This window comes from Pseudopipra pipra, chromosome 18, assembly GCF_036250125.1.
Source record: "Pseudopipra pipra isolate bDixPip1 chromosome 18, bDixPip1.hap1, whole genome shotgun sequence".
NCBI classification, from domain to species: Eukaryota; Metazoa; Chordata; class Aves; order Passeriformes; family Pipridae; genus Pseudopipra; species Pseudopipra pipra.
The window spans coordinates 8,872,513-8,893,646 of record NC_087566.1 but is presented as its reverse complement, the minus strand read 5'-3'; the positions used below and the strand labels follow the sequence as shown (position 1 = coordinate 8,893,646).

At 45.0% G+C, this 21,134-nt stretch overlaps 1 protein-coding gene across 8 annotated transcripts in view; it reads right to left on the bottom strand.

The window, feature by feature from the left end:
* KDM2B (lysine demethylase 2B) overlaps positions 1 to 21,134 on the bottom strand; it is a 116,939-nt gene that overhangs the window by 65,336 nt on the left and 30,469 nt on the right. For 6 of the 8 annotated variants that reach the window (XM_064675069.1, XM_064675065.1, XM_064675068.1 and 3 more), the window contains 4 exons: positions 18,820 to 18,998; positions 15,969 to 16,075; positions 6,579 to 6,672; positions 5,575 to 5,728 (listed from right to left, as the gene is read on the bottom strand). In XM_064675069.1, the coding sequence (XP_064531139.1) occupies positions 5,575 to 5,728; positions 6,579 to 6,672; positions 15,969 to 16,075; positions 18,820 to 18,998 (534 nt within the window). Of the gene's footprint in view, positions 1 to 5,574; positions 5,729 to 6,578; positions 6,673 to 7,443; positions 7,531 to 9,997; positions 10,118 to 15,968; positions 16,076 to 18,819; positions 18,999 to 21,134 lie in introns of those variants that run through there. The other 2 variants (XM_064675070.1, XM_064675071.1) reach the window with 2 other exon arrangements.

Genomic DNA, 21,134 nt, shown 5'->3' with positions numbered 1-21,134 from the left:
CTAAGGTTTTTAGAGAGGAAGATAAACCTCCAGAACAGGAGAAAGCTGCACGTATGTGTCAGACAAAAGAGCAGCCAAGGGGTTTCTTTTGGTATCATCCCCACCACCACATCCCCTGCCTCACCTTCACCTGTGCCACTGCTTTTCATCAGATGAATCGACAGCTCTGTTGACATGTGTGATCACATCACCCTGTGCTGAACAGCCTGTCATCTGTGTTCATGTGTGTCTGACTTCCAGCTCTCACAGCAGCACCTTGCCACAGAGCCTCCAGCACAGACACCTCTGAACTGAGTTCCTCAGTTCTCTCCTCAGGGACTGCTTTCTGCTGCTCACACAAACCCTGGCACTGCTGCACAACCCTCTGTGTTTCATGGCTTAGTGCAAGACAGGAGATAACACCTCACCTCTTGGTCACTGTCTCAAAAACTGTAACATTGTCAAAAACAAAAAAAAAAGGAACACAGAGTAAAATGCCACAAGTTCAGTTTTATCCTTCATGCTAAAAAAAAAGCACTGGAGCAATATCAGAACAAATGGATTAAGGACTGAAAAAGTCAAAAGTCAGTGGAATAAGATATTATTAATTTTTGGCTGAAAGCCACAAACAAAAGCACCTGCTAAATACCACCTAAAGCTACAATTAAATCCTGCAGATGAAAGACATACATTGTGGCTTCAAGGACTAGTCATGAACTAGAAAACTCTTCCTCATGGGTGACCAGCCTCAAACCAGCCTGTGCTGATATCAGTGACGAGGGAGGGAAGGTGGAACCAACCCGTCCTTCCTTCCCTGGGAGCAGAGCTCTCCACACCACACGCCAGCACCAGGCTCAGCCAGAGGGGATGTGTGGATTTGGGAGTGCAGACACTGCACACTCACAGCTCACAGCCCTCAAGCCTCAACAAGAAGCCCATCCACTTATGGTTTTCTGAAGCTGATGTTTTTTATTTCAGTTCTCGGTGATCAGTAAGTGCTTCTTCCTTCCCAAAACAATCCTACTTTATGAAGCCAAGCCAACACTGAGCAGGAATTCTATTCAGGAGGCTCAGAAATGCTCTCAGCTGATTTACAGTTATGAATTATTCCACCACTCCTAAGATACTTGAATATTTAGATGTTATCATCTCTAGTAAATCAAGAAGGTAAAATTAACAGTAACAAACGTTTTTCTGAACAGTTAAAAGACATGATCTCATTATCGTTTGAATTTTATAAAACAAGTATTATTAAACATTGCAAACTTGTTAGAAGACTTCAGTGGGCTGCAAATTCCTACTCAAGGATGCAATCATCCATCTGAGAATAATGAAAAGGAATATTAACTTACAAAGCTACGGGGCAAACAGCCTGCAAGCTCCAAGACAAAACTATGGTGAATCTGTTTCCATTAGTAACTGAACAGATATTTTCCTTTGTGATAAAGAAGTCACACACATCTTCCTGCAATTCTACAACAACTTGGGGTGGAAAAGATGAAATATGTACACCTCAAAATTAAAAAGTGACTAAAGAGATAACCTGAGAGTGGGCACTGCCAGTAAATGAAACATTATTTCACTCATCTCCAAAGAAGAATGACTGCATCATAATAGTGCCCACAGCCCAACACATCAAGGAAAGATCATGTTTACATTTTTAAGGTTAAAAAATTACTAATTTTGCCCTGATAGTACGAGTAATACAGCAACTCTCAATCTTATATCATTTGTAAGAATTAGGTAGAGCACTGCACCAGATATAGAACCAAAAATCCAACATTATGCTGTCAGCTTCCATCTGAAAACAGACACTCAGGCAAAAAACCTCTCCTCTTTGATCCTCTCCAGATCTTCATCACTTGATCCTCACTAAGGTTCCAGGCACGGAGCTTCCATTAGTATCAGTGGAAGCTCACAGAATGGGAAAAGCTGAACAGCAACCAGAAATAGCCAGGCAGCTCTGCAGCCCCAGCACAACACCCTGCACAAAATTTACCAGTCAGATTTTAATAGCCTGTCATTCTCCTTGCTACAAAGACTATGTGCCACCTTCTGGCCCCATCACATAATAATCCATCAAACTCTCACTGGCACAGCAGAGGTGACCTAAGACCGCACACTCGTAATAGGCAGAATCCCACTGTTATCCACTGAGACAGCATCTGAAACACTTTGAATCCTTGCAAATAGCTGCCTGCAGTCTACACAGAACATCTCTTTCTGTCCACTTTCCTTCCCAAGAACATTCATCTGAGAAAGGTCATTATTTCTGCATTTGACTGGAAATAAGAACCTTGGAGCACTCTCAGGTTACCATCATAATCGCCACGGACCAACGAGGATATTTTATTAGACTGTGGCTCATTCTTCAGCTCTCAAGAAATTAAGAGAGACTCTAACAGCATGTTTCCATGCCAAAGGCCCCAAAGTGCAATATAAAGAACATAAGAAAAATAAAGTAAACCAAACAGCTTACTCCTCAGTGGAACGCTGCCAGCCTCGAGGTGAAACACAACTGCTGTAAAATTGCAGCAACATGAGGGAGAAGTTTGAAGAGGAACCAGAAAGGAACATCATCTAGTTGACAGCCAGCTATCCTGTCTGGATTTTGATCACAGGAATGTTGAATAAATCAGCACTGCAAAAGTCTTCTACAATATCTAATGGCAGTCCAACATCTCATCTCTTCCATGTGCTTCCATGTACTTAAAGCTACATATTTGAAAATCCTACAGTAAGATCAGCAGAGTCAACCCAAGTTGTAACCCATCCTGGGAAAAAAACAGATTTCTGCAGAAAGAAAAAATAATCATTTACTGACACTGGTAGCAACTATGGCTTCCTGCCCTCTTGAACCTTCAGCTGGTCTAATATCTTGAATCTAATCTGGCCATAAACTTCAGCATGGCACAACATGGTGTATTTCTCAATCAACAATTATGCTGACACCCGTTATATTAATGGCAAAGGCTTGGTTCTGAGTTGATTTTATCACTTTACCACAGACTTTACCAGAGTTAGGATCCTTTACTCACCAGTGGGAACCAGTAAAGTGGGCGGTGAGAACGTGTAACGGTGCAGGGCTTGTGTGGAGCCATCCTAGGGGGCCACCAGGAGTTCAGCCGGGCACTACATGAGGCCCCTCACACAGTACCCCTCAGAATCCCAGCTTACTTCCCCCCTCCTCATATTTAGGAAGAACTCCTCAAATGCTTCAAGAGGCACCTTGGCCCATAACAACTCACTGTGCTGACAATATTGGGCTCAATTCCTCCTTGATCCCACAGTTCAGATCGTGCCTCTCAGTGCCTTGCAGGGTTAGAAGCACAGGTTTAAACTTAATCCTGAAAGGATGATGGCAGTGATGGAGAGGAAAATACCCTGAGGCCCTGGTGAGCACTGTAATTATGCCTTCTGTAAGAATGATTCCCATTCTTGGCCAAGTGGTTTGTAGTTTCAGGGATTTACTGGATCTACTGCTGATCCCAGATTCTCAGAGAAACCTTCCATTTCCCACGAGCCTCTGATCTCTCACTCCCCCACAGGTCTTCCTACAGTCTTCTCTGACTACTCCATCCTCACACTGCTATGGTACAATATCATTTCTAGGACCACTCCCAAAAATTACTTGAGAACGGAAGCAGAGCAGGATATATTTCAGTCCTTTGCTGAAATGTTCTCCATTCACAGTCCAGCTGAGCACTAATTCCTTTACACTTCCTGTGACTAAACCTGCAATTAGAAGGTATTTCCTTGTGGATGAGTTGAGGCTGGTTAGGAGTTTATCAGGCTCAACTGAAAATATGGGACACACTGGTTTTACAGACACCAATAAACAGAACCTAAACACTATGAACACTTCTAAAGCACATAAAAAACACTTACAAACATTAACTAACATGGTATGTGCACAAACCAGAGCAAAGAGGTCATAGGAACTGACCTGTTTTACACAGCTGTGCTCAACTCACTGACCTGGAACAGCCTTTAATTAGGCATTTCCATACTCTTAAAACAGAGACAGAAATAATGCTCTTTCACATAAATAAGAGATTTGCAAATAAGTTTTCTGAACAAAGTACAGCAGAGCAAAAACCCTTGAATCTATGAGGTGCTTAGACAGAAATTATTCATAAATGCTTTTCAAATGTGGCACAGAGCCTAAAATGTCTGAGGTGTTGGCATTTCTGTACTTGGGGCTTTCCTAAGAAAACAGAAACTACTGTCAAAAACCCATTTGCAATCACTTTGTGTCAGCCACCATGTTACAGCTGTGTCCTGTCCAAGCTCTCACAACCTGCAGTATTCCAGCTGCTGAGCATGACTAAACTGACATGCAGAAAGTCTTATTTGGAGGAGCCTTTTCACAGGAGGATGAAGATAAATACGAAGATGCAGTAATGGGATCTGAGCAAACAGCACAGCCACACTCAAACACCCAGTTCAAACAGTAACAGCACATTCTGACCTGTTCCAAGGGAAGATCTAATTCCTTTAATGGATTAACTCCTCCACCCTCAAAGTCATTTTGCCTGTCAGTCCCAGGCTGATTCTTACCAAATACTTACAAATGTGCACATTTGGGGCCTTCAACTGATCCCAGCAGTGCTCCCCAGCTGGGAAGAACATTGTCACTGTCTCTGCATGACCTGCATTGTCTTTAGGGCTAAAAAATAATAATCCTATCTCCACAGAGTAATTAATTCTAGAGCTGAAAAACTACCAACCTATCTTTCTGTCAGGTAGAAAGTCTACCTATACTTATCTCCCTGGTAAGATCTACCTAGACAGAGGCAATGTGTTAAATCATTATAAATAAATGTACAGTCCCATAACAGTCAAGGAAAGCAAAGTCTGATATCGTCTTAAATGAGGAGTGTTACACATTCCACCATCCTTAATCCAATTTAGGCAGGAGCAGAAAGGGCTGAAGCCACCAGCCTTCAAGGCAGCAACTATTTGGTGGCTTTGCAAGATGAGCCTGGATCATGCAACACAGCTACTGAGGTGGGCAGGAGTGTAAAACTGAGGGTGGCTGGGCTGCTGGAAGATTTCCAGGTTCAGCACAGTCTCCATCGACAGAAATCCAAAGAGTTATAACAATAAAACTGTTTCCCCAAGAAGCAACCCTGAGAGAGCACAGCACCTGCTCTTCCAAGGACTGGAATCTCCCTAGAGTTCCATCAGGGAAGCGAGACCCACCTCTGGTTACAAATAGAGGCAAAGAAGCCAGTTACTGAACTGCAGGTGAAACCTGCCAGAAGAGACCACAAAAAGAGGAAAACATCTTTCCCAGCAAACTTCCAACAGCAGTCAGTACGACTCTGGGGAGGAGTGGTGCACTGACAACCCCAGAGGCCCAAGTCCTCTCTCCCCCAGTACTGCACAAGTGATCACTGCACAGATTCCTCACAGCACATTTTCCATAACTCTTAATATCTGGAAAATTAAGTGCATTCAGTCCTTCACCTTCGTTCTGCCACAGCTAATAAGGAGGTCAGTACAGGGTTTAGGTGTGAAGAATTGTTTTACGGAGAACTGTTAGTCAAACACAACCCCAGTGATTCCAAAAAATCAGTTCCCAAGAGATACCTGAAGGAATGAAGAACGTGTAGCCTTGCTTCAGCTCAATTCTTTGGCACCGTTCCACCCTGTCTCCCAGAAAGATATCACTCTGCTTTCCTGAGAGAACCCATTCTTCATAAAGTTCTAGATTCTGCAGAGTGGGCGGAATCAGCCAGAAGATCTAAAAATAAAATGAAAATTTAACTATTACCAACAGTCAACAAAAATAAATAGCTGAGAGATCCCACCAAGGTTATCCTGTGTTAGACAAATGAGCCACTTTCTGCATAAAACCCTGGTTTTCCAGGTGTTGTACACAGAGGCACACACACAGACAGCAGCAGCAATTAGTCCATGTTGTGGAAGTGGCTGGATAACTGTCAGTTGTCATCTGTCTTCCAGAAACATCTCACTCAGAAGATGCCTGGGGTTTACCTGCAGGTCAAAACAGTGTGTTGGTACAGTACAGCTTCACTGGACTACAGAGATAGTACTTCACTGGACTACAGGATCTGCACCACAGATTTATTTCAGTTCCCACCGTACACTGTCTATACTACAATTGGGGAAAACATCCTAAAGCAGAGAAGATGTGAATGTAGCCATACACACTGTGTATTTAAACACTACTGCATCCTGTAATATTTCAGTTCTGGCATACTGTGCCTGTGCACACTACAGGAACATGGAATTCTGAAAGGAACAGAAGCTCTAGCTACAGAAGGAGACTTGTGAGGGCACTCTGACCCAGCAAGGGTACACACAGCCACATCTCGCTGCAAGACACTTCTGGACCACACAGCAAAAGCACCACCAACACAAATAACACATTTGGTATTTCAAATAAATCACTCATTTGTTTCATAACGGTGAGTGACGTCCTTCTAGTTCAGCAAACTCTGTGTGTATCAGTATCAACACAGCTGCTGAAACAGACTGAGGAAAAAAAGAAGAAAAAAAGAGAAAGCAACCCTTCCCCTCCATAAGAGGCACAGACAAATAAAAACAAATATCAAATAAGGTTCACCTACCTTCCCCCCACGGAAAACGTGATACCACACTGAAGTGCCACCAAAATCAATATGAAAATCAGTGAAGCATCCTTTCACACTCATCAAACAGTACCTGCAAGCAGAGTGAAGGACAAAAATGAATCAGTCTGAAACAGTATTTTTCACGTCTTGATTTGCAGCGGTTAACTGTGTGTGCAGTGCTGCTTCCACCAATTAAGTTTCTGCATTTATAGTACAGTGATTTGTCTCGTGAATCTAACGAGGTTTCTGCTGAAAAACGCGAATCTCCACGTCTGAGTTGGCTGTTCGTACGAGAGGAACGAAAGCCTTCAGAGTTAAGGAATGGAAAAACATTAAAAGTGAGACTGCTCAGAAATATTTCTTATGCCACTGCCAGTCCCCGGGGTGATCTGTTTAACGCTCTCTGTCACTGCTCGAGAGACACAACCTGCACCAAGAGTTGTACACAAATGGCTTCAAAGAGCAAAGTTTTGAAAAATCTAATTTGCCTATAAATCCTCCTGAACGTTCTTTACCTACTTGCCACTCATGCCATTTTTGCAAGGACTGGGGGACAGAAACCTCGTTTGGCAAACTAACTCCTTTTTGTTCACATTTCTAGGCATTTCGGCATCAAAATACATAAAGGACCCAGCTGGCAGCAACGCTAAGGATCAAATCCACTATTTTTTATGCTGTCTGGATACAGGTTTTGAGCAGTTTAAAGTCGGCATTGCTGGAAAAAGACACAAGAGCTGTGTTCTGGCTGCAGGAATCTCCAGGCTCCAGCCACCATCTGTAACTAATGGCCGAATCACAGCCGCCCTCCTCACTGTAGGCACCTTTGCAAACGCAGGAAACACACACCACTTAACCCACTAACCTCTTTTCCTTGTTCCGGTCTCCGTTTCATGGCTTTTTTTTTTTTTTTTTTTTTTTTTGTTTTGCTTTGCTTTGCTTTGGTTTTTAAGGGGAGTTATGGAAACGCCACCGGAACGGGATTTGGAACAAAAAAAAAAAAAGAAAAAAAAAGGGGTTTCATTTAAGTGTGTCTTTTTCTGCTCACAGGCAGGTAGGAGAAGCTCAGCAGTATGCAGCCGGCGTGCAGAAGTCCCTGTAGATGATAGGCTGGGAAGGACCTTACCATGTGTCTGCAGAAGGCTGGCAAATCAGAGCCACTCTGGGTCCATAAGAGCCGCTGCCTAGCAACCACATCCCGAGCCGGAGTTGACAGAATGATACGCAATGCTGTCATGAAGACAGTCAATTTGTGCGCTTCAAAAAAGGTCCTGCGCCTTCATCTCACAATTAAAACCTCTCCTTGTGCAATTACACGTCTCTCCTCTTGCCCACTCTGGAATTTTTTTAATTTTTTTCCTAATCCTTCAGAAGCAGGAAGAAGCTTTTGCTGCCCCTGGGGTATTTCAGATGCTTCAAAAATCACAGCTAGCCAAGAAGCTGTCTACACTCTCAATATGCTCCATTTCAAAATATGAGTCCTTCCCTCCCAAACACTTTTTTTTTTTTAATTTCTCCTTTTATGTTTTCTCTACCAAGATGTTGTTGATTACAAGTCAGATAGAATTTAAAAACAATAAAAGAAGCCCAGAAAGGAAGTTGCCTTTCTTCCAGCCAAACTGCAAAAAGTCACAGATTGAATAATTATTGCTCATTAAGGAAAAAAAAAAAATTAGCATGGTAATTCTCAGTTTGTGGGCAGTGCTGAGTATTAGAGGTTCATGTTGTTTTAAAGTAAAAAAATTCAAATCCTTATGGAGTCAATTATTTTCAGTTTCCAAAAGGTCAGATGTAAAATATATCACACTAACAAAAATTTTCTAGACAATTTTTCTACCAACAATCACCCGCTGAATTAAGATATTCTGAAAGAGCAAACATGGCCTGAGCATTAGCTGGTTTTAGTTATTCCTCAGTAGTCAACAATCTAAACCTGAAGCAGTCGATCTGCTTGTGTTCAGAGAGGAAATAACAGGATTGAATCCCATCAAATCAATGCACTTAAAATTTAGTTTTGTGAGAAAACACCAAGGCAGGTATAAGTGTGAACACTCAACTCTTTCTTACCCTTGTTTTCCCCCATTTTGCCTCTGTTTCCTTGAAACTCCTCTAAACACAATTACCAATGAAGATGGTTTTAGTGAAAGAGCCACATATGGTGATTAAGAAAAACCTACAAAGCCTCTGGAAAATAAACCAGTTTTTCCTTCCATCCACAAGCGAGCCATGCCTTAATTCTGCTGTTAATCTCCCAGGCCTGCTTTTGTCCCAGCCCAGCAGCTCCCGGGCGGCTCAGGAGCCTGCGGGAGGATCTTCCGCCATCCAGCACTCCCCTGGTTGCCAGAGTCTGGCACAATGCCTTTGCATTGACCTCTACAGCTTCCTCTTCCAATGTACACCGCAGTCACATGGTCCCAGCACAGCTCCATGCCACAGCTAATCTCAGGCACCGCTCTGCTCCAGCCTCAGCCAGCGGCTTCTCGTCACCAGCAGCTGCTAATTTGGGGGACGACTCAACTTTTTGGGGTTTTCCATAAAACCAATAATAAAAAAAAAAAAAGGACAGGAGGAAAAAAAGCCATAACACAGCTTCCATGTTGAAAGAAATCTAGGAACTACATCTCACTGCATGCTGTGGTCACAGAGCTCTGGGCCAAGCAGGTACAGTGGGTACAGGAACAGAATCCCACATCGGGCATGGGGACACAACCTGATCAGAGTTACACCCTGAAAACACAGGCGACGCAAAAGATGCCCCAACTTTAATATTTTCACAACTGCTACCACATCCAATCCCTGCCCACTCCACTTTATCTCCCTGCACAGCCTCAGTCAGGGTTTTAAAACATGCAGCTGCTTGTAATCTGTTGTGGGGGAGCTTCCCTTCCCCACTGAAGAGTTTGGTTTATGTTCTCCACAAGGCTGAAATTGTTTGATTTAATGTATTGTTATTTTGAAAGAAGGATTTGTGGTGTGGAGAAATGGAGAACTTTCCCCCCCACCCCCCCCCCGAAAAAAACCCCAAACATCTGGGGAAATTTGTTAGAGAAATGATGCGAAGAAATATGGAGTAACCTGCAAACTCACGGGGAAGAACAAACACGGAGATCCAAAAAAAAAAAAAAAAAAAAAAAAAGAGAGAGGGAGATGATACAAACGAAGCTAAACCACTAAGCAAACACAGCGAGCTGGGAACACAGAAACAACACAGACACCGCTCCATAAGCCAGCGCAGAGACCACACTCCCAGGCAAACCCACAATGCACTCGCCACGCATCGCTACAAACCCGCAAGCAAACAGAGAAACAAAGACAGCGAGAGCCGCGCCAGGATGCGAAGGCACGGCCGGGCAGGGCGGGCAGCGATCATGCACATGGGCTCGGGGAGACGCGAGCGGACGCACAGGCAGCAGCATTACCCTGAGCTCAGCTCCTTCTCTCCCGCAATAGGCACCGCGCACCATACGGCTCTATTCCCTCTGGCATTGCGAGGGCTCCCCTGCCACTGAGCTCAGCCCATAAACCACTCCCAAACCCCAGCAGAGGCTTCTGTTTTTTGTTCGGGCCAATGAGAAAAGTATAGCTCACTCTTCCTTCCTCCCAGGAGCAGCGCCGGCTGGTTGAAATCCCTGAGCCTGAAACCGAATACCACAGACCCATGAGCCAACTGCAAGTGCCAGCGCGGGGAAAGGCGCGGGCCTGGCTCCTCATCCCCGCGCGGGAGGGACGCTCCCGGCGGTGGGAGGAGGGCGGCCCCCGGCAGCATCCCGGCACCGCGGGGCCCCTTCTCCCGGGCCTGGGCGCGGGAGCTGGAAGGAGACGGCAGGAACAAAAGCTACCTCGGGGCGCCTCGGCCCGCACCGACAGCGCTCCCACACTGGGGCCCTGCAACTGGAAGCCACAAATTTTGCCGCAAGACAAAAGAAACCATTGTCACCCGAGAGGCACCGGCCCGGCTGCCGCTCCCACCCCCGGCTCACCGGGGAGAGACCGGCCCCGCCACTGCCGGGAGGGCCAGGCTGCTCCTCAGGGATGAACCCGGCTTCTCAGGGATGAGCCCCGGCTGCTCCCGCGGGGATGAGCCCCAGCATATTCTCGGGGATAAACCCGGCTTCTCCTCTGGGATGCGCCCCAGCGGGGATGAGCCCCAGCATCTCCTCGGGGATGAGCCCCCCGGCTTATCCTCACGGAGGGCCCCGGCTCGCCCGTCAGGGATGAAGAACCCGGGCTCTCCCCTCATAGAGGCCCCCCAAGCACCCACCCGTGGCAGCCGGGCCGGCCCTGCCCGTGGAAGGCCCCTCGGACCCGTGCCGTGCCCACCGGGACCGACCTCCGCCCCCGTCTCCCTCCTGGGCAGCGATACCCAGCGCTCTCAGCCCGGGCGAAAACAACCCCAACCACCCCACACCGCGATCACCACACCCCGTGCGCGCACCGGGCACTTCAAACGGACATGAAAGGCCCGGCTCCTGCCCCGAGGGGGTTACGATCCGACTCAGTCACACAGAAACAACATCCGAGATAAGAGAAGTTTGTTTTCTGCCACGCACGGAGGAGTTTGTGAAGCGACTGCAAATCACACTCAGACACCACACTGGGGCCGAAGTGTGTGACAACGCTTCCCTCGGCCCGCCCTTGCCGGGTCCCAGCCCAGGTGGAACACCGAGAGTGTGCGGGGTGGGCTCACAGGGACAGACTGATCTCCAGCCGCCAGATTTTGGCACTGACAGCCCGCGAAGATGGTCAGCAGCACGGTGCCCAGCTACCCTCCATGCCAGGCTGTAAAGTGTGATAATGAGAGCTGGAAGGTTTAAGAAGTTTAAGAATGAAAAGGCCTCCTTTTTTTTTTTTTTTTTTTTTTTTGGAAGCTTAAATTTCTGAGGAGGCATCCACCACCACAGGGAAATGAACCACGCTGCCAGTTCACAGCGAGTCAGGCCCATGTGCCCCTTGAACAGCATTTCGGTGTCTGTGAAAGCAGGACTCACTCTCCCTCCTGTGGCATGGCTGTTCAGCTCCAGACTCACCACAAACTCTTTTAAACAGCTTATTTGAGTTACATGTGTGATGCTGCAAGTCCTCCAATCTCTACACAAAGGAGGATTTGACACAAATGCAATGATGTGAAGACATCCCATTTTATTTACTTTGCAAGCTTGGAAAGTCTTAATGAGAACTCGCACTTATTGGTCTGATTTTTTGCACTGAATTGTGCTTATAGAGCAATTTTGTATCAAAAGCAGTTCACAAATGACATACAAAGCACACACCAGTCTCTCACATGCATAAACCAGGGTGTTGGGGGACCTGTGAGCTCCCTGGATTCAAAGGGCAATCGCTGTCTCCAGAGGCTCACCCTCAGCTTCTAATTAGACCACAGCTCAGCAGAGCATTTTAGCATCTGTTTAAATCCATCCCTACTTAGTAAAGGAATGAATAGAAAGGAATGGGAGGCTGAATAACAGCCTGGGAGAGGGAAAATAGGGCTGAGGACATGCTAACAGAAGAGCATCCTTTTGAGAACATGTAGATGTTTCACATAAGATACCCCATCCTCCGTTGAAGGAGAGCAGCAATATAAAGACCTATTATAAAAGTGCTTAGATATTTAATAATAAGAATTTTGAACGCAAAAAGCGTGTTGTAGTGACTAAGCTTTCATTTTCATTCATTCCCTAGCACAAACATCAAGTTCTTAGAAGTGCCTGTTACTGTTTTTACAGTCATCAAGTCCTGCACCGTAGCTATTTTCACTGCCACTGTATTGCAAATAATCTTGCAAGGCTACAAACACAAAACCTAATAAAGAGGATAATAATTTCAGCAGGGCTATTTCTTTTGATAATGAAAAATCAAATTAGTACTTTTTTTTGTTGTTGGTTCGGGTTCAGCTGTATCCAGATTGCTTCAGTCCTGGATGAATTTAAACAGAAAACTAAATCTGAGCTTGTTTTGATCTACCTAAAAATGGTTATGGTGCTATAACAAGCTTCTGCACCTAAAAGCTGATGTTACAACAGCACTGCCTTTTCCCGCTGCCCTGGCTCCTGGTTACACAGCATGTTCCCACTCTCATCCAGAGTCTCATGTCTGCAAGGTTCTTCTCAGCAACTTGCACCCCAGAATGTGAGAGAGGGGAGGAAGGAACAGGTTTCCTTGGCAGCAGTGAGCTGCTCGCTCTGCTCACCCGGTGTCACCTGGTGGAGTGATCCCACTACTATGTTTTTTTTCACACTTCTGCACTGCCCTTCTGTTGGCATAAGCATTTATGCAGCCATGTGGTGGTTTGGGTGGCCTGAAAACTAACCAATTTCTGTGTATTTCTGAGTCAGTTTTCAGCCAGAACAGTCCCCAGTCCACTTTGCTCTGCAGCTGCACAACGTGTTTTAGCAACGAGGATGGGACAGTGTGGGCACAGGACTGTCACTGCAGGGGCAATGCCAGCTTATACCAGTTTGAAGTTTGCCACACTTCCACCTCAGCAAGCCATCCTCTTCATTTCTCACGTTGCCTTACTGCTTATGAGATAGTACTTGGAAAGTTTTTTTGACATAAACCGTTTTTCCACTCAGTTCAGGCTCCTGTGAGGTAAGCAGTCACTTACCTACAGACAGAAAAATAACCTCACTACCCAGAGGGGTTTTTATAAAAGTTAATGGTGCGGGTCCAAGTGGAAGGCAGGGCGGTCTCCAGCGCACACAGGGCTCCTGGTAACCGAGGCAGCGCGGCAGATGGAGCGTTCTCTAACTTCACTCCCAGCACGGAACTCGACGTGCAGGAGCCAAGACAGACATTTGTGTCTGGTGGTGCCATCTGTGTCTGCGAAACCGCAGCGCTCTCGCTGGAGTGCTTTGTGTTTGTAGGGAACACGTTAATGGTGGGGATGGCACGCTGCAAACTCGCAGGATTGTGGGAATGCTGAGAGCAAGAATGAAATGGAACCATCCCATTCCCGAGCAACAGCAGTCATTAATAAAGCATAAGGATATTGACAATTCACATAAAAGAATGAATGGGCAGCATGGAACAAGTGGCAGCTCCGCAACTGAACGTGATCTCCTTAATAAGGGCTTATATCCTCTGGGTACTCACAGCAATAGCTGGGACTAGTATCTCTACAGGAAAGGGCCAGTCTGAATTGCCAAAGATGGAGAAAGCTGATATCGAGGAGTTCACCTTTAAACTGGACAAGTTCATGCAAAAGAAATCTCTTGAGAGCCACCAAGCACAACAGAAACCACTTCTACCTCAGGACAGCCCCTGCCTGAACTGCAGACAGTGGAAGCTCAGAAGATAATTTTTGGGGGTAGCATCATTTTATGCTCACAGCGTTCTTACACTCCTCCCAGGGCATCAGTGCCAGCATCCAACAGCAGACAGGTTACTGAGAAGCACAGATCTTTGTCCTGATGTGGTACAGCTTCTGTTGTGCTCCCAGACTATCACTGTTTGTTACTGGTTTTATCTTTGTGGCTTCTTCAGACTGAGGAGGGGTTTGTGCCAACAGTGCTGTAAATCATCCTTCTCTAGTCTTTGTGAGATGATGCTCACTAGCAACATCCTCATCACTCCAGCTGCATCACCCTCGCCTTTAACACTCACGCCTGGTAACTCCTTTTCCCACATCAAACTCTATTGTCACATTTCAAGTGCTCACAATCCTTCACTGTTTAGCTTCCCTGTACCTATCACATCTACCAGTTTATCAAGCTGTCAACCTCTACCTTCCCTTTGCCAGTGACAGCAGCCTCAATGGCTCTGTGTCTGCTTCTTCATCAGGCATCTCCTTCTTCTCTCCCAGGCCACCCTCCACACACAGGAAAAACTCCACATCAAAATCTGTTGAATTGCTACATCTCTAAAATCTCTTTGAAACCTACCATCTGGCATTTCATGATGCAAGCAGTGAACTGCAAGCACATACTCTGCTTTTTCTGCTAAATTCTGTTAGTCATGTTGCTACCTTATCCTTTAAACCATTTCTGCCTTGCTTTGTTTACTTGCTACGTGTTTTTCAGCATGCAGAGTGTGCCTGCTCTAGGAAAGGGATTGTTTTCTTTACTTCTTACCTTGTAGAATCCATGAGTCCTGAAGCCCCGAATCATGATTCAGTTTCTTAGCTCTAGCAGATTATAAATAAAGTTATTTAACTGACTAACCACTTGGGAAGCAAGTGCTGCTCTGCCACTGGCTTATTGTGTGACCTCAGGCAAGTCACTTAGGACATTTCCAAATGCATATGTGAAATGGGGCACTCCAATCCATATCCAGTTACCCTAATGAGCAGTTTGATCCTTTCAAAATAATGGAGTATCTTTAGCTTCCCATTAAATCAATGGGGCTGAGCATTGGACCAGGCATTGGACCATACAGTAGGACCAGGCTTGCCATGATGCCTGTCACAGAGGCTCTTCTGTTATGGAGACCTTTACCTTCCAGAATGTTTATTTTCAGAGAACAAGAGTAAATGCTGTGTATCACTTGCTGACTGCACAGTCCTTTGTATCTGTTAGTACCAGTGTATTTTACAGTTTGGAAAGAGTCCTGAGCAATTTTCAGAACACCAGAGGTCGGTTCAACAGCAGAGCCTGGGATGCTGCCAGCATTTGTCTGGCCAATAAAAAATGCCTCTAAATCAGAAACAGCAGTGAAGGGCTTCCAGGATTACCTGGTGTTCATCAGCCATACAGGTCATTACATCATTAACAGGAACCCCTATCTCAGCTGCACTAACTCCTATGAAACTTACAGTGCACATTTTGAGGCCCCCAAATAGTTCCTTTTTCCAAACATCATATGAAAAGTTTCAAGAAAGACATTCAAACAGAAGAAAGAGTGAGATGAGGTTATGCTTGCCCAAAAGCTAGAGCTGAGCTAGGACAAACTGCTCATTTTTGGTCTCAAACGTGCCCTGAGCAGGTCCTCTGAAATGAAACACAGCCTGTGCAGTCAGTCCAATATTTGATCTTGCTGTTGAAAAAATCAACAGAAAAGTAAACTGTCATGAAGGGCAGTGGCAGAGTTTCTGGGGAGTCACAGACCTAATTGAAAACAGTCTTCAAGTTCATTTCATAAAACATCTCTCAGCTAATAACTTCTTAGCCACTAGTGGCTTAGGACCTGGGAAGGATCTGAGCCCAGCCTACAGGAGGACTCTGACTACTCTGTGTGACATCTCTGCATCCTGTGAAGTGATTTCTTTGGGCAGCACTTTCAGAGAATTTACTATTTAAGGTCAGTCTGCCATTTTCAAAACCGAGTTGCTCAAAACTGAACAATAAAAATGCACTTTTCAAAGGGATTTGGTTAAGGACTGTACTCAGGAAACTGTAAAAGGAATTAATCAAGGCAGTCAAGAGCAGAGATTTTTGAAGACTTAAACAGACTTACTTTTTCACTTTGGGGTATTTCATCTCTGAAATAGCATTGGTAGCATCCGTCTGTCTCTCCTTCAAATGCTGTGGCCACATATTATCCACCCAGTCGACTAAGTCCACCTGAAAGCCCACCAGAATCAACTGTTAGTTACTGAACATGTAGTAGGACATACTCCTGCTGGCTAAAACTCCTCCCATGACAGCAGCAGATGCTCACAGACAGGGAGAGCCTTGCTGTTAAGCAAAATTCCTGTGCACCCAGTTTGCTTCCTCACCACAACTCAGCCCTTTGCAACCCAGAGGAAGGAGAGTTTTGCAGTCAATTTACCTGGGTGCAAATTCTGTCCCAGGGGCACCTGTGAGCACCTTCTCTCCTATTCTGTCTGTATTCAAATGCATTTTTGTAGCCAACAGCCTAGAAATTCCATTTATAAACATTAAAATGCAATTATAAAAGAGATTATAGTATCCCAATACCTTACATTTCAAGGAACATTAACACCATTGTTCTGGCCAAATTCTGGTTTGAGTAATTACATGATCTCCTGCTGTGAACTCCTTCATTGTTCTGCTGGGGTATAAAATTGACCAAAGTTTTTGTTCAAAAGCCAAACTTTTAAAGAGTGTGGGCAGGAGAAAACAGTGAAGCCAAGCAATTGGAAACATCCTGTAAGATGAGGAAGAGCTGGAAAGCAAAGGTAGCTCAGGGACATGGAAGCACAGCTGGGTGGGAGCACAGACAGCGATGTGTCCATCACAGCCACATCAAGGACAAGCCTGTGACTCATTCCTTGCTCTGTTTGTGATGGAGCCTGTGCTACATATCTGTAACACTCCCTTCTGGTTATGCAAGTGGGTCACATGTGCCAGGTTTCAAAACAGGGGAAAGCACCAGGCGCCTTGGGAAGCCCCTGGCAGGCTGCAGTGCTGTGCTCAGCCACAGCGTGGCTCAGGAACACCTCGTGTGGGACTGAACCTCCAGTGGGGGGTCAGGGAGGACTCAACACCTGTCCTAGGCCTTGGTGACAGAGCTGTCCCCCGACTGTGTGCAGCAAGACCAGAGAGATCCAATTCAGCCATGGTTAGCACCCCATTTGGCCTCCTGACTGCTAATTCTCTTTGAAGGCCTACCCAAAAATGTTATTTGTGTGAGTCAACTCAACTGTTCCAGTTCCCTGAGGATTTTCACAATAGGGCAATTAACATGTGTCATTCCTGCACACTGGGGCTGAGCCCTTTCTCACCATCTGCACCAGGTACTGTTGCTAACACAAGGTACTTTGAGAAGAGGCATAAGATTATGCAGGAGAAACAGGCCCCATTCCATGAATATCACAATTGTATGTCAAAACAAAACTGATGGTTACTGCCCTGATTCTGAAATAATTCCCACATCTGGATATTGCAACCCAGAGTTTACACAACAGGGAACCTGAATCAAGTATTTCTGCCTTAAGTGAGCTCAAAGAGCTCTGCAGAACTCAAGAGAACCACTTAGACAAATATAGCATTCAACTAGGAGCTGACTTTATGTGCTGGACTTCCCCAACACCCTCTCTTCTACTCCCATGGGAATGCAAATCTGTTTTTCAGTGAGATCTAAAAATTCCTGGTTTTACAAATGATTGTGCACTTGGGCCATATTAAACAGCTAGGAAATGTGCATTTACGTGTGATAACAGGTACCTAACTGCATTTTTCATTTCTAAGCACCCAGGAAATTTGCACAGATGTTTCAAAAGCTCACTGAGCACGATGAGTCTGGGAAAACCAGGATCAGCTGAACACCAGAAACTCCCCAGAGCGTTTTCAAATTGCCCACTAAGTCTCTGAAGGACAGCAAAAATCTGAATAAACTTCTAAATATGTGTTTAATATTTGATCTGTGATCTATGTGTAACAGAACACAAAAGTTAAGAATTACTTGGACAAATCAGCAGTTAGAGCTGCCATCTATTTTTGATCTGTTCAGGCAGAAGTGTGGTGTTTATATTGCCTGCATAGGCAAGAGATGTCCCCAGCAAAAAGCAGCTGCTGTAACTAGAAAAGGATTTAAAAATCAGGAGAAAAGTGTCTGAAAATAAAATGTCATAGAACACTCAGCAGTGTTCTGCTTTGAGGGGTCCCTCTGTTCCCTGATCAGCCAGGACTGATGCCCAGACTCTCTGCTGAGTGTCCTGATAGACACCTGGAAAACCCCAGTGCCATTTCTTCCATCCCTGTGTGTTAATGAGTTGATGCTCTACCCCTCACCTACACATGGCTACATTTCAGTGATAAATTAAATCATCTTTACCAATAAGGGCCCAGTTTCACTGCCAGTGACTCTATTGGGAATAAAATCACAGGAGTCTTCTACCTTTAAAAAATATGGGCAAATCTACGCCCTTCCTTTACTGCCAGTTCTGACATAGCAGTGATTATGCTGATTTCATTATGTCTGGATTTCTACATTTTATACTTGTGTTTTCAACTTTTTCCCTTTGGAGCCCCCTGAACGTTTCTTAGTTAATAAGAGGGTTCATACATAATGAATTCAACCTTCCTGACAGTTTAAGCTTCCTTAGAGGAGGAAAAACAATAGATAGGTACTTAATTCTGGATGGAATTTCCCCTAAATACCTTGAGAGGAAGTGTGTATCTGTGCAAATTGCATGATTAACAGCTCATCAGGTACCTAATTCCAGTAAATTAAGTTCCACTGTCAAGGAGCCCAGCTTTCTACTTGGCTGAAAATGAGCTCCTGACGCTAAAGGGACAGGAGTTCCAGGCACTTCACATCAGCTTGGGGATGAAATAAACCACTCCATGGCTTATTTCTGGGAAGATGCTGAAAACAAACCCCACCACAGAGCATCCCTTACCACGTTGGGGCGCTTGACAATGTTCTCCAGCTTCGTGTGACTGAACTCCAGGCTGATGACGTTGTAGAGCTTTTCCCGCTGGGCCTCTGGGGTCTCGTAGTATCTCACAAACTGAGACATGCTCATCTCAACCCCTCTCTGCGTGTTCACATCCATCACATCCACGATCCTGCGGCTGCCTGCAAACACAGAGGAGTCTCAAAACATCTGCCTGGGCTTTATTTTTATATATATACATATATACACATATATATATGTGTATTATTTTATAGATATGTATAAATTTTCAATAACTGCAGGGAAACTGGTATTAGAGCATGAGAGACCAGTATCAGCCCCTCCACGGGTCCTGAGCAAGCACATTGAGCAAGGAACTAACTTGGAACTGGACTTTTCACCCAATGTGACACTGAACAGGTCACCTGGTGTCTCTTTGCTTCACAGAGATGGAGAGAGCAGTTTCCTCCTTTACATGAATTGACATGAGCAGAAGTACATTAAAAATTATGAAGAAGTGATATAATGTGGTAGCAGGGGGCAGGCAAGACAAATAGCTCTCCAAATCATACTGCAATTTTCTAAATATCCATATGTCTCTCAAGATGCTTTTACTCATGTACCAAAATTATCTATAAAGAGCAAACTGCCTTGCATCACTGGATACTGTAAATTGCTGAACACCTTACACAGATTGCTGAATATTCCCAATTCCAGTCACCACCAGTGGAGATGAAAGCGCTAAATGCCACAGAGGAGTGAGCCCCCACTTTGGATGTCTCAACAGAAACTACAGGACATACTTTCAGCTCCTCAAGTGGCAGACATACAAGTCTCATTAGCACCAGAATGTTGAACAGCAGTTTTAGTCGAGCCTTCAGTTTTACACAGATTAATCCACAATCTTCTCTTCGGCCAACTGGAAGGTTTCACCTCTCCCAGCAATTTCATCATCCTAATTAGCAGTTCATTTGCGTGTGAGTGGACGGGAGCCCATGAGAGACATGTCTCATTTCCAGGAGAGAAGGATTCCAGCAAACAAATTTGCAACGTTTCCAAAAAATCACTCCAAAACCATTTTCAGCGCCGAAGAAATAACTCGAAATAAATTGCATTAAAACAAAATGGAGGCTGATATGCACCATCAGAGGGAATTATTAATAATTACAGCACCTGGCCTATCGTGGGCTTGGGAGCAGTATTTCAGCAAGAGTGATAGCCTGGATTGCCTTGCTCCTCTAAAAACATCCTTAGCCCCTGCTAGCAGTGACAGTGACAGATGTGATAATGGTTCTGCGAAGGAACTCAAGACCATAAAGCTCTGAAATCAAAAATAAAAATGTATAGAGTAAATCTGCAATAGTCCCTCCGGCCCATCAAACTCCTCACTCCAAGGCCAGAGAACAGGATCCCATCCTTAGGCTGGGCTCGGGACTGTACAGAGTGTTGCCACCTTGAGGCAGGATGGGGAGAGTTTAGCTATGTGTCAAAAAGCACAAGAATCCTTACATTTGGCATTTGCATGTTTGAAACAACATATGTGAAATCTAGTTTTGGGTTGGGTGGTTTTTTGTTTGTTTGGTTGGTTGATTTGCTTTGGTTTTGTTGTTTTTTTAAGGGTTAACTTTACTCTCCAGGGGAATGGTCTTTTTTCAACTCCACAGGTGAGCAACTGGGGTGAAGTCCTGTTAAACAGCCCCCGAATAAAAGCCATCCTGATCTCTGCTTCCAGAGCTGGGGATCAAAGAAATGGCTCCAGCCCAGAGGGGTTAAGGACACAGATACTGAAAAACTGAATTTGAAGGGCTGTGTGGCAGAGCCTGGGATCTGCCATATTATAGCCTAGGTTTGATCTCAGCTTTGCAGGAAGTGACCTTGTACAGCCTCTCAATTATCCTTTCCAAAGGAAAAATCAGCAGTTACCTGATGAATTAGGAGTATGAGGCCCAGTTCAACAGCAGGTTTGTTAAATGTGCACGATTATCAATTACAGGCACAAGAGCTTAAGATTTGAATTGATAGTCTCTTACTTCCAAATTAAAGAGTAATTTGAGGGGATGTTTTTCTCTTAAGTCACAGTACTGTCAAACAAGCCCATACATAACGATTCCTGGAGTACTGCTCACAAAATTTGAGATGTATAATTACAGGTTCAGAGCCTGGTGTTCACTGCCCACTGCAGTGATTCTGACTTCCTGCCAGCTTTATCTCTTTGGCCCGACAAGATTCAGCTCTTTCTTCTATCCCCTATTCCTGGGACAAGGTTAGAAAATATCACCCAAAGCAAGGGAAAGAAGCACACAGAGGCTCCAAAAAGC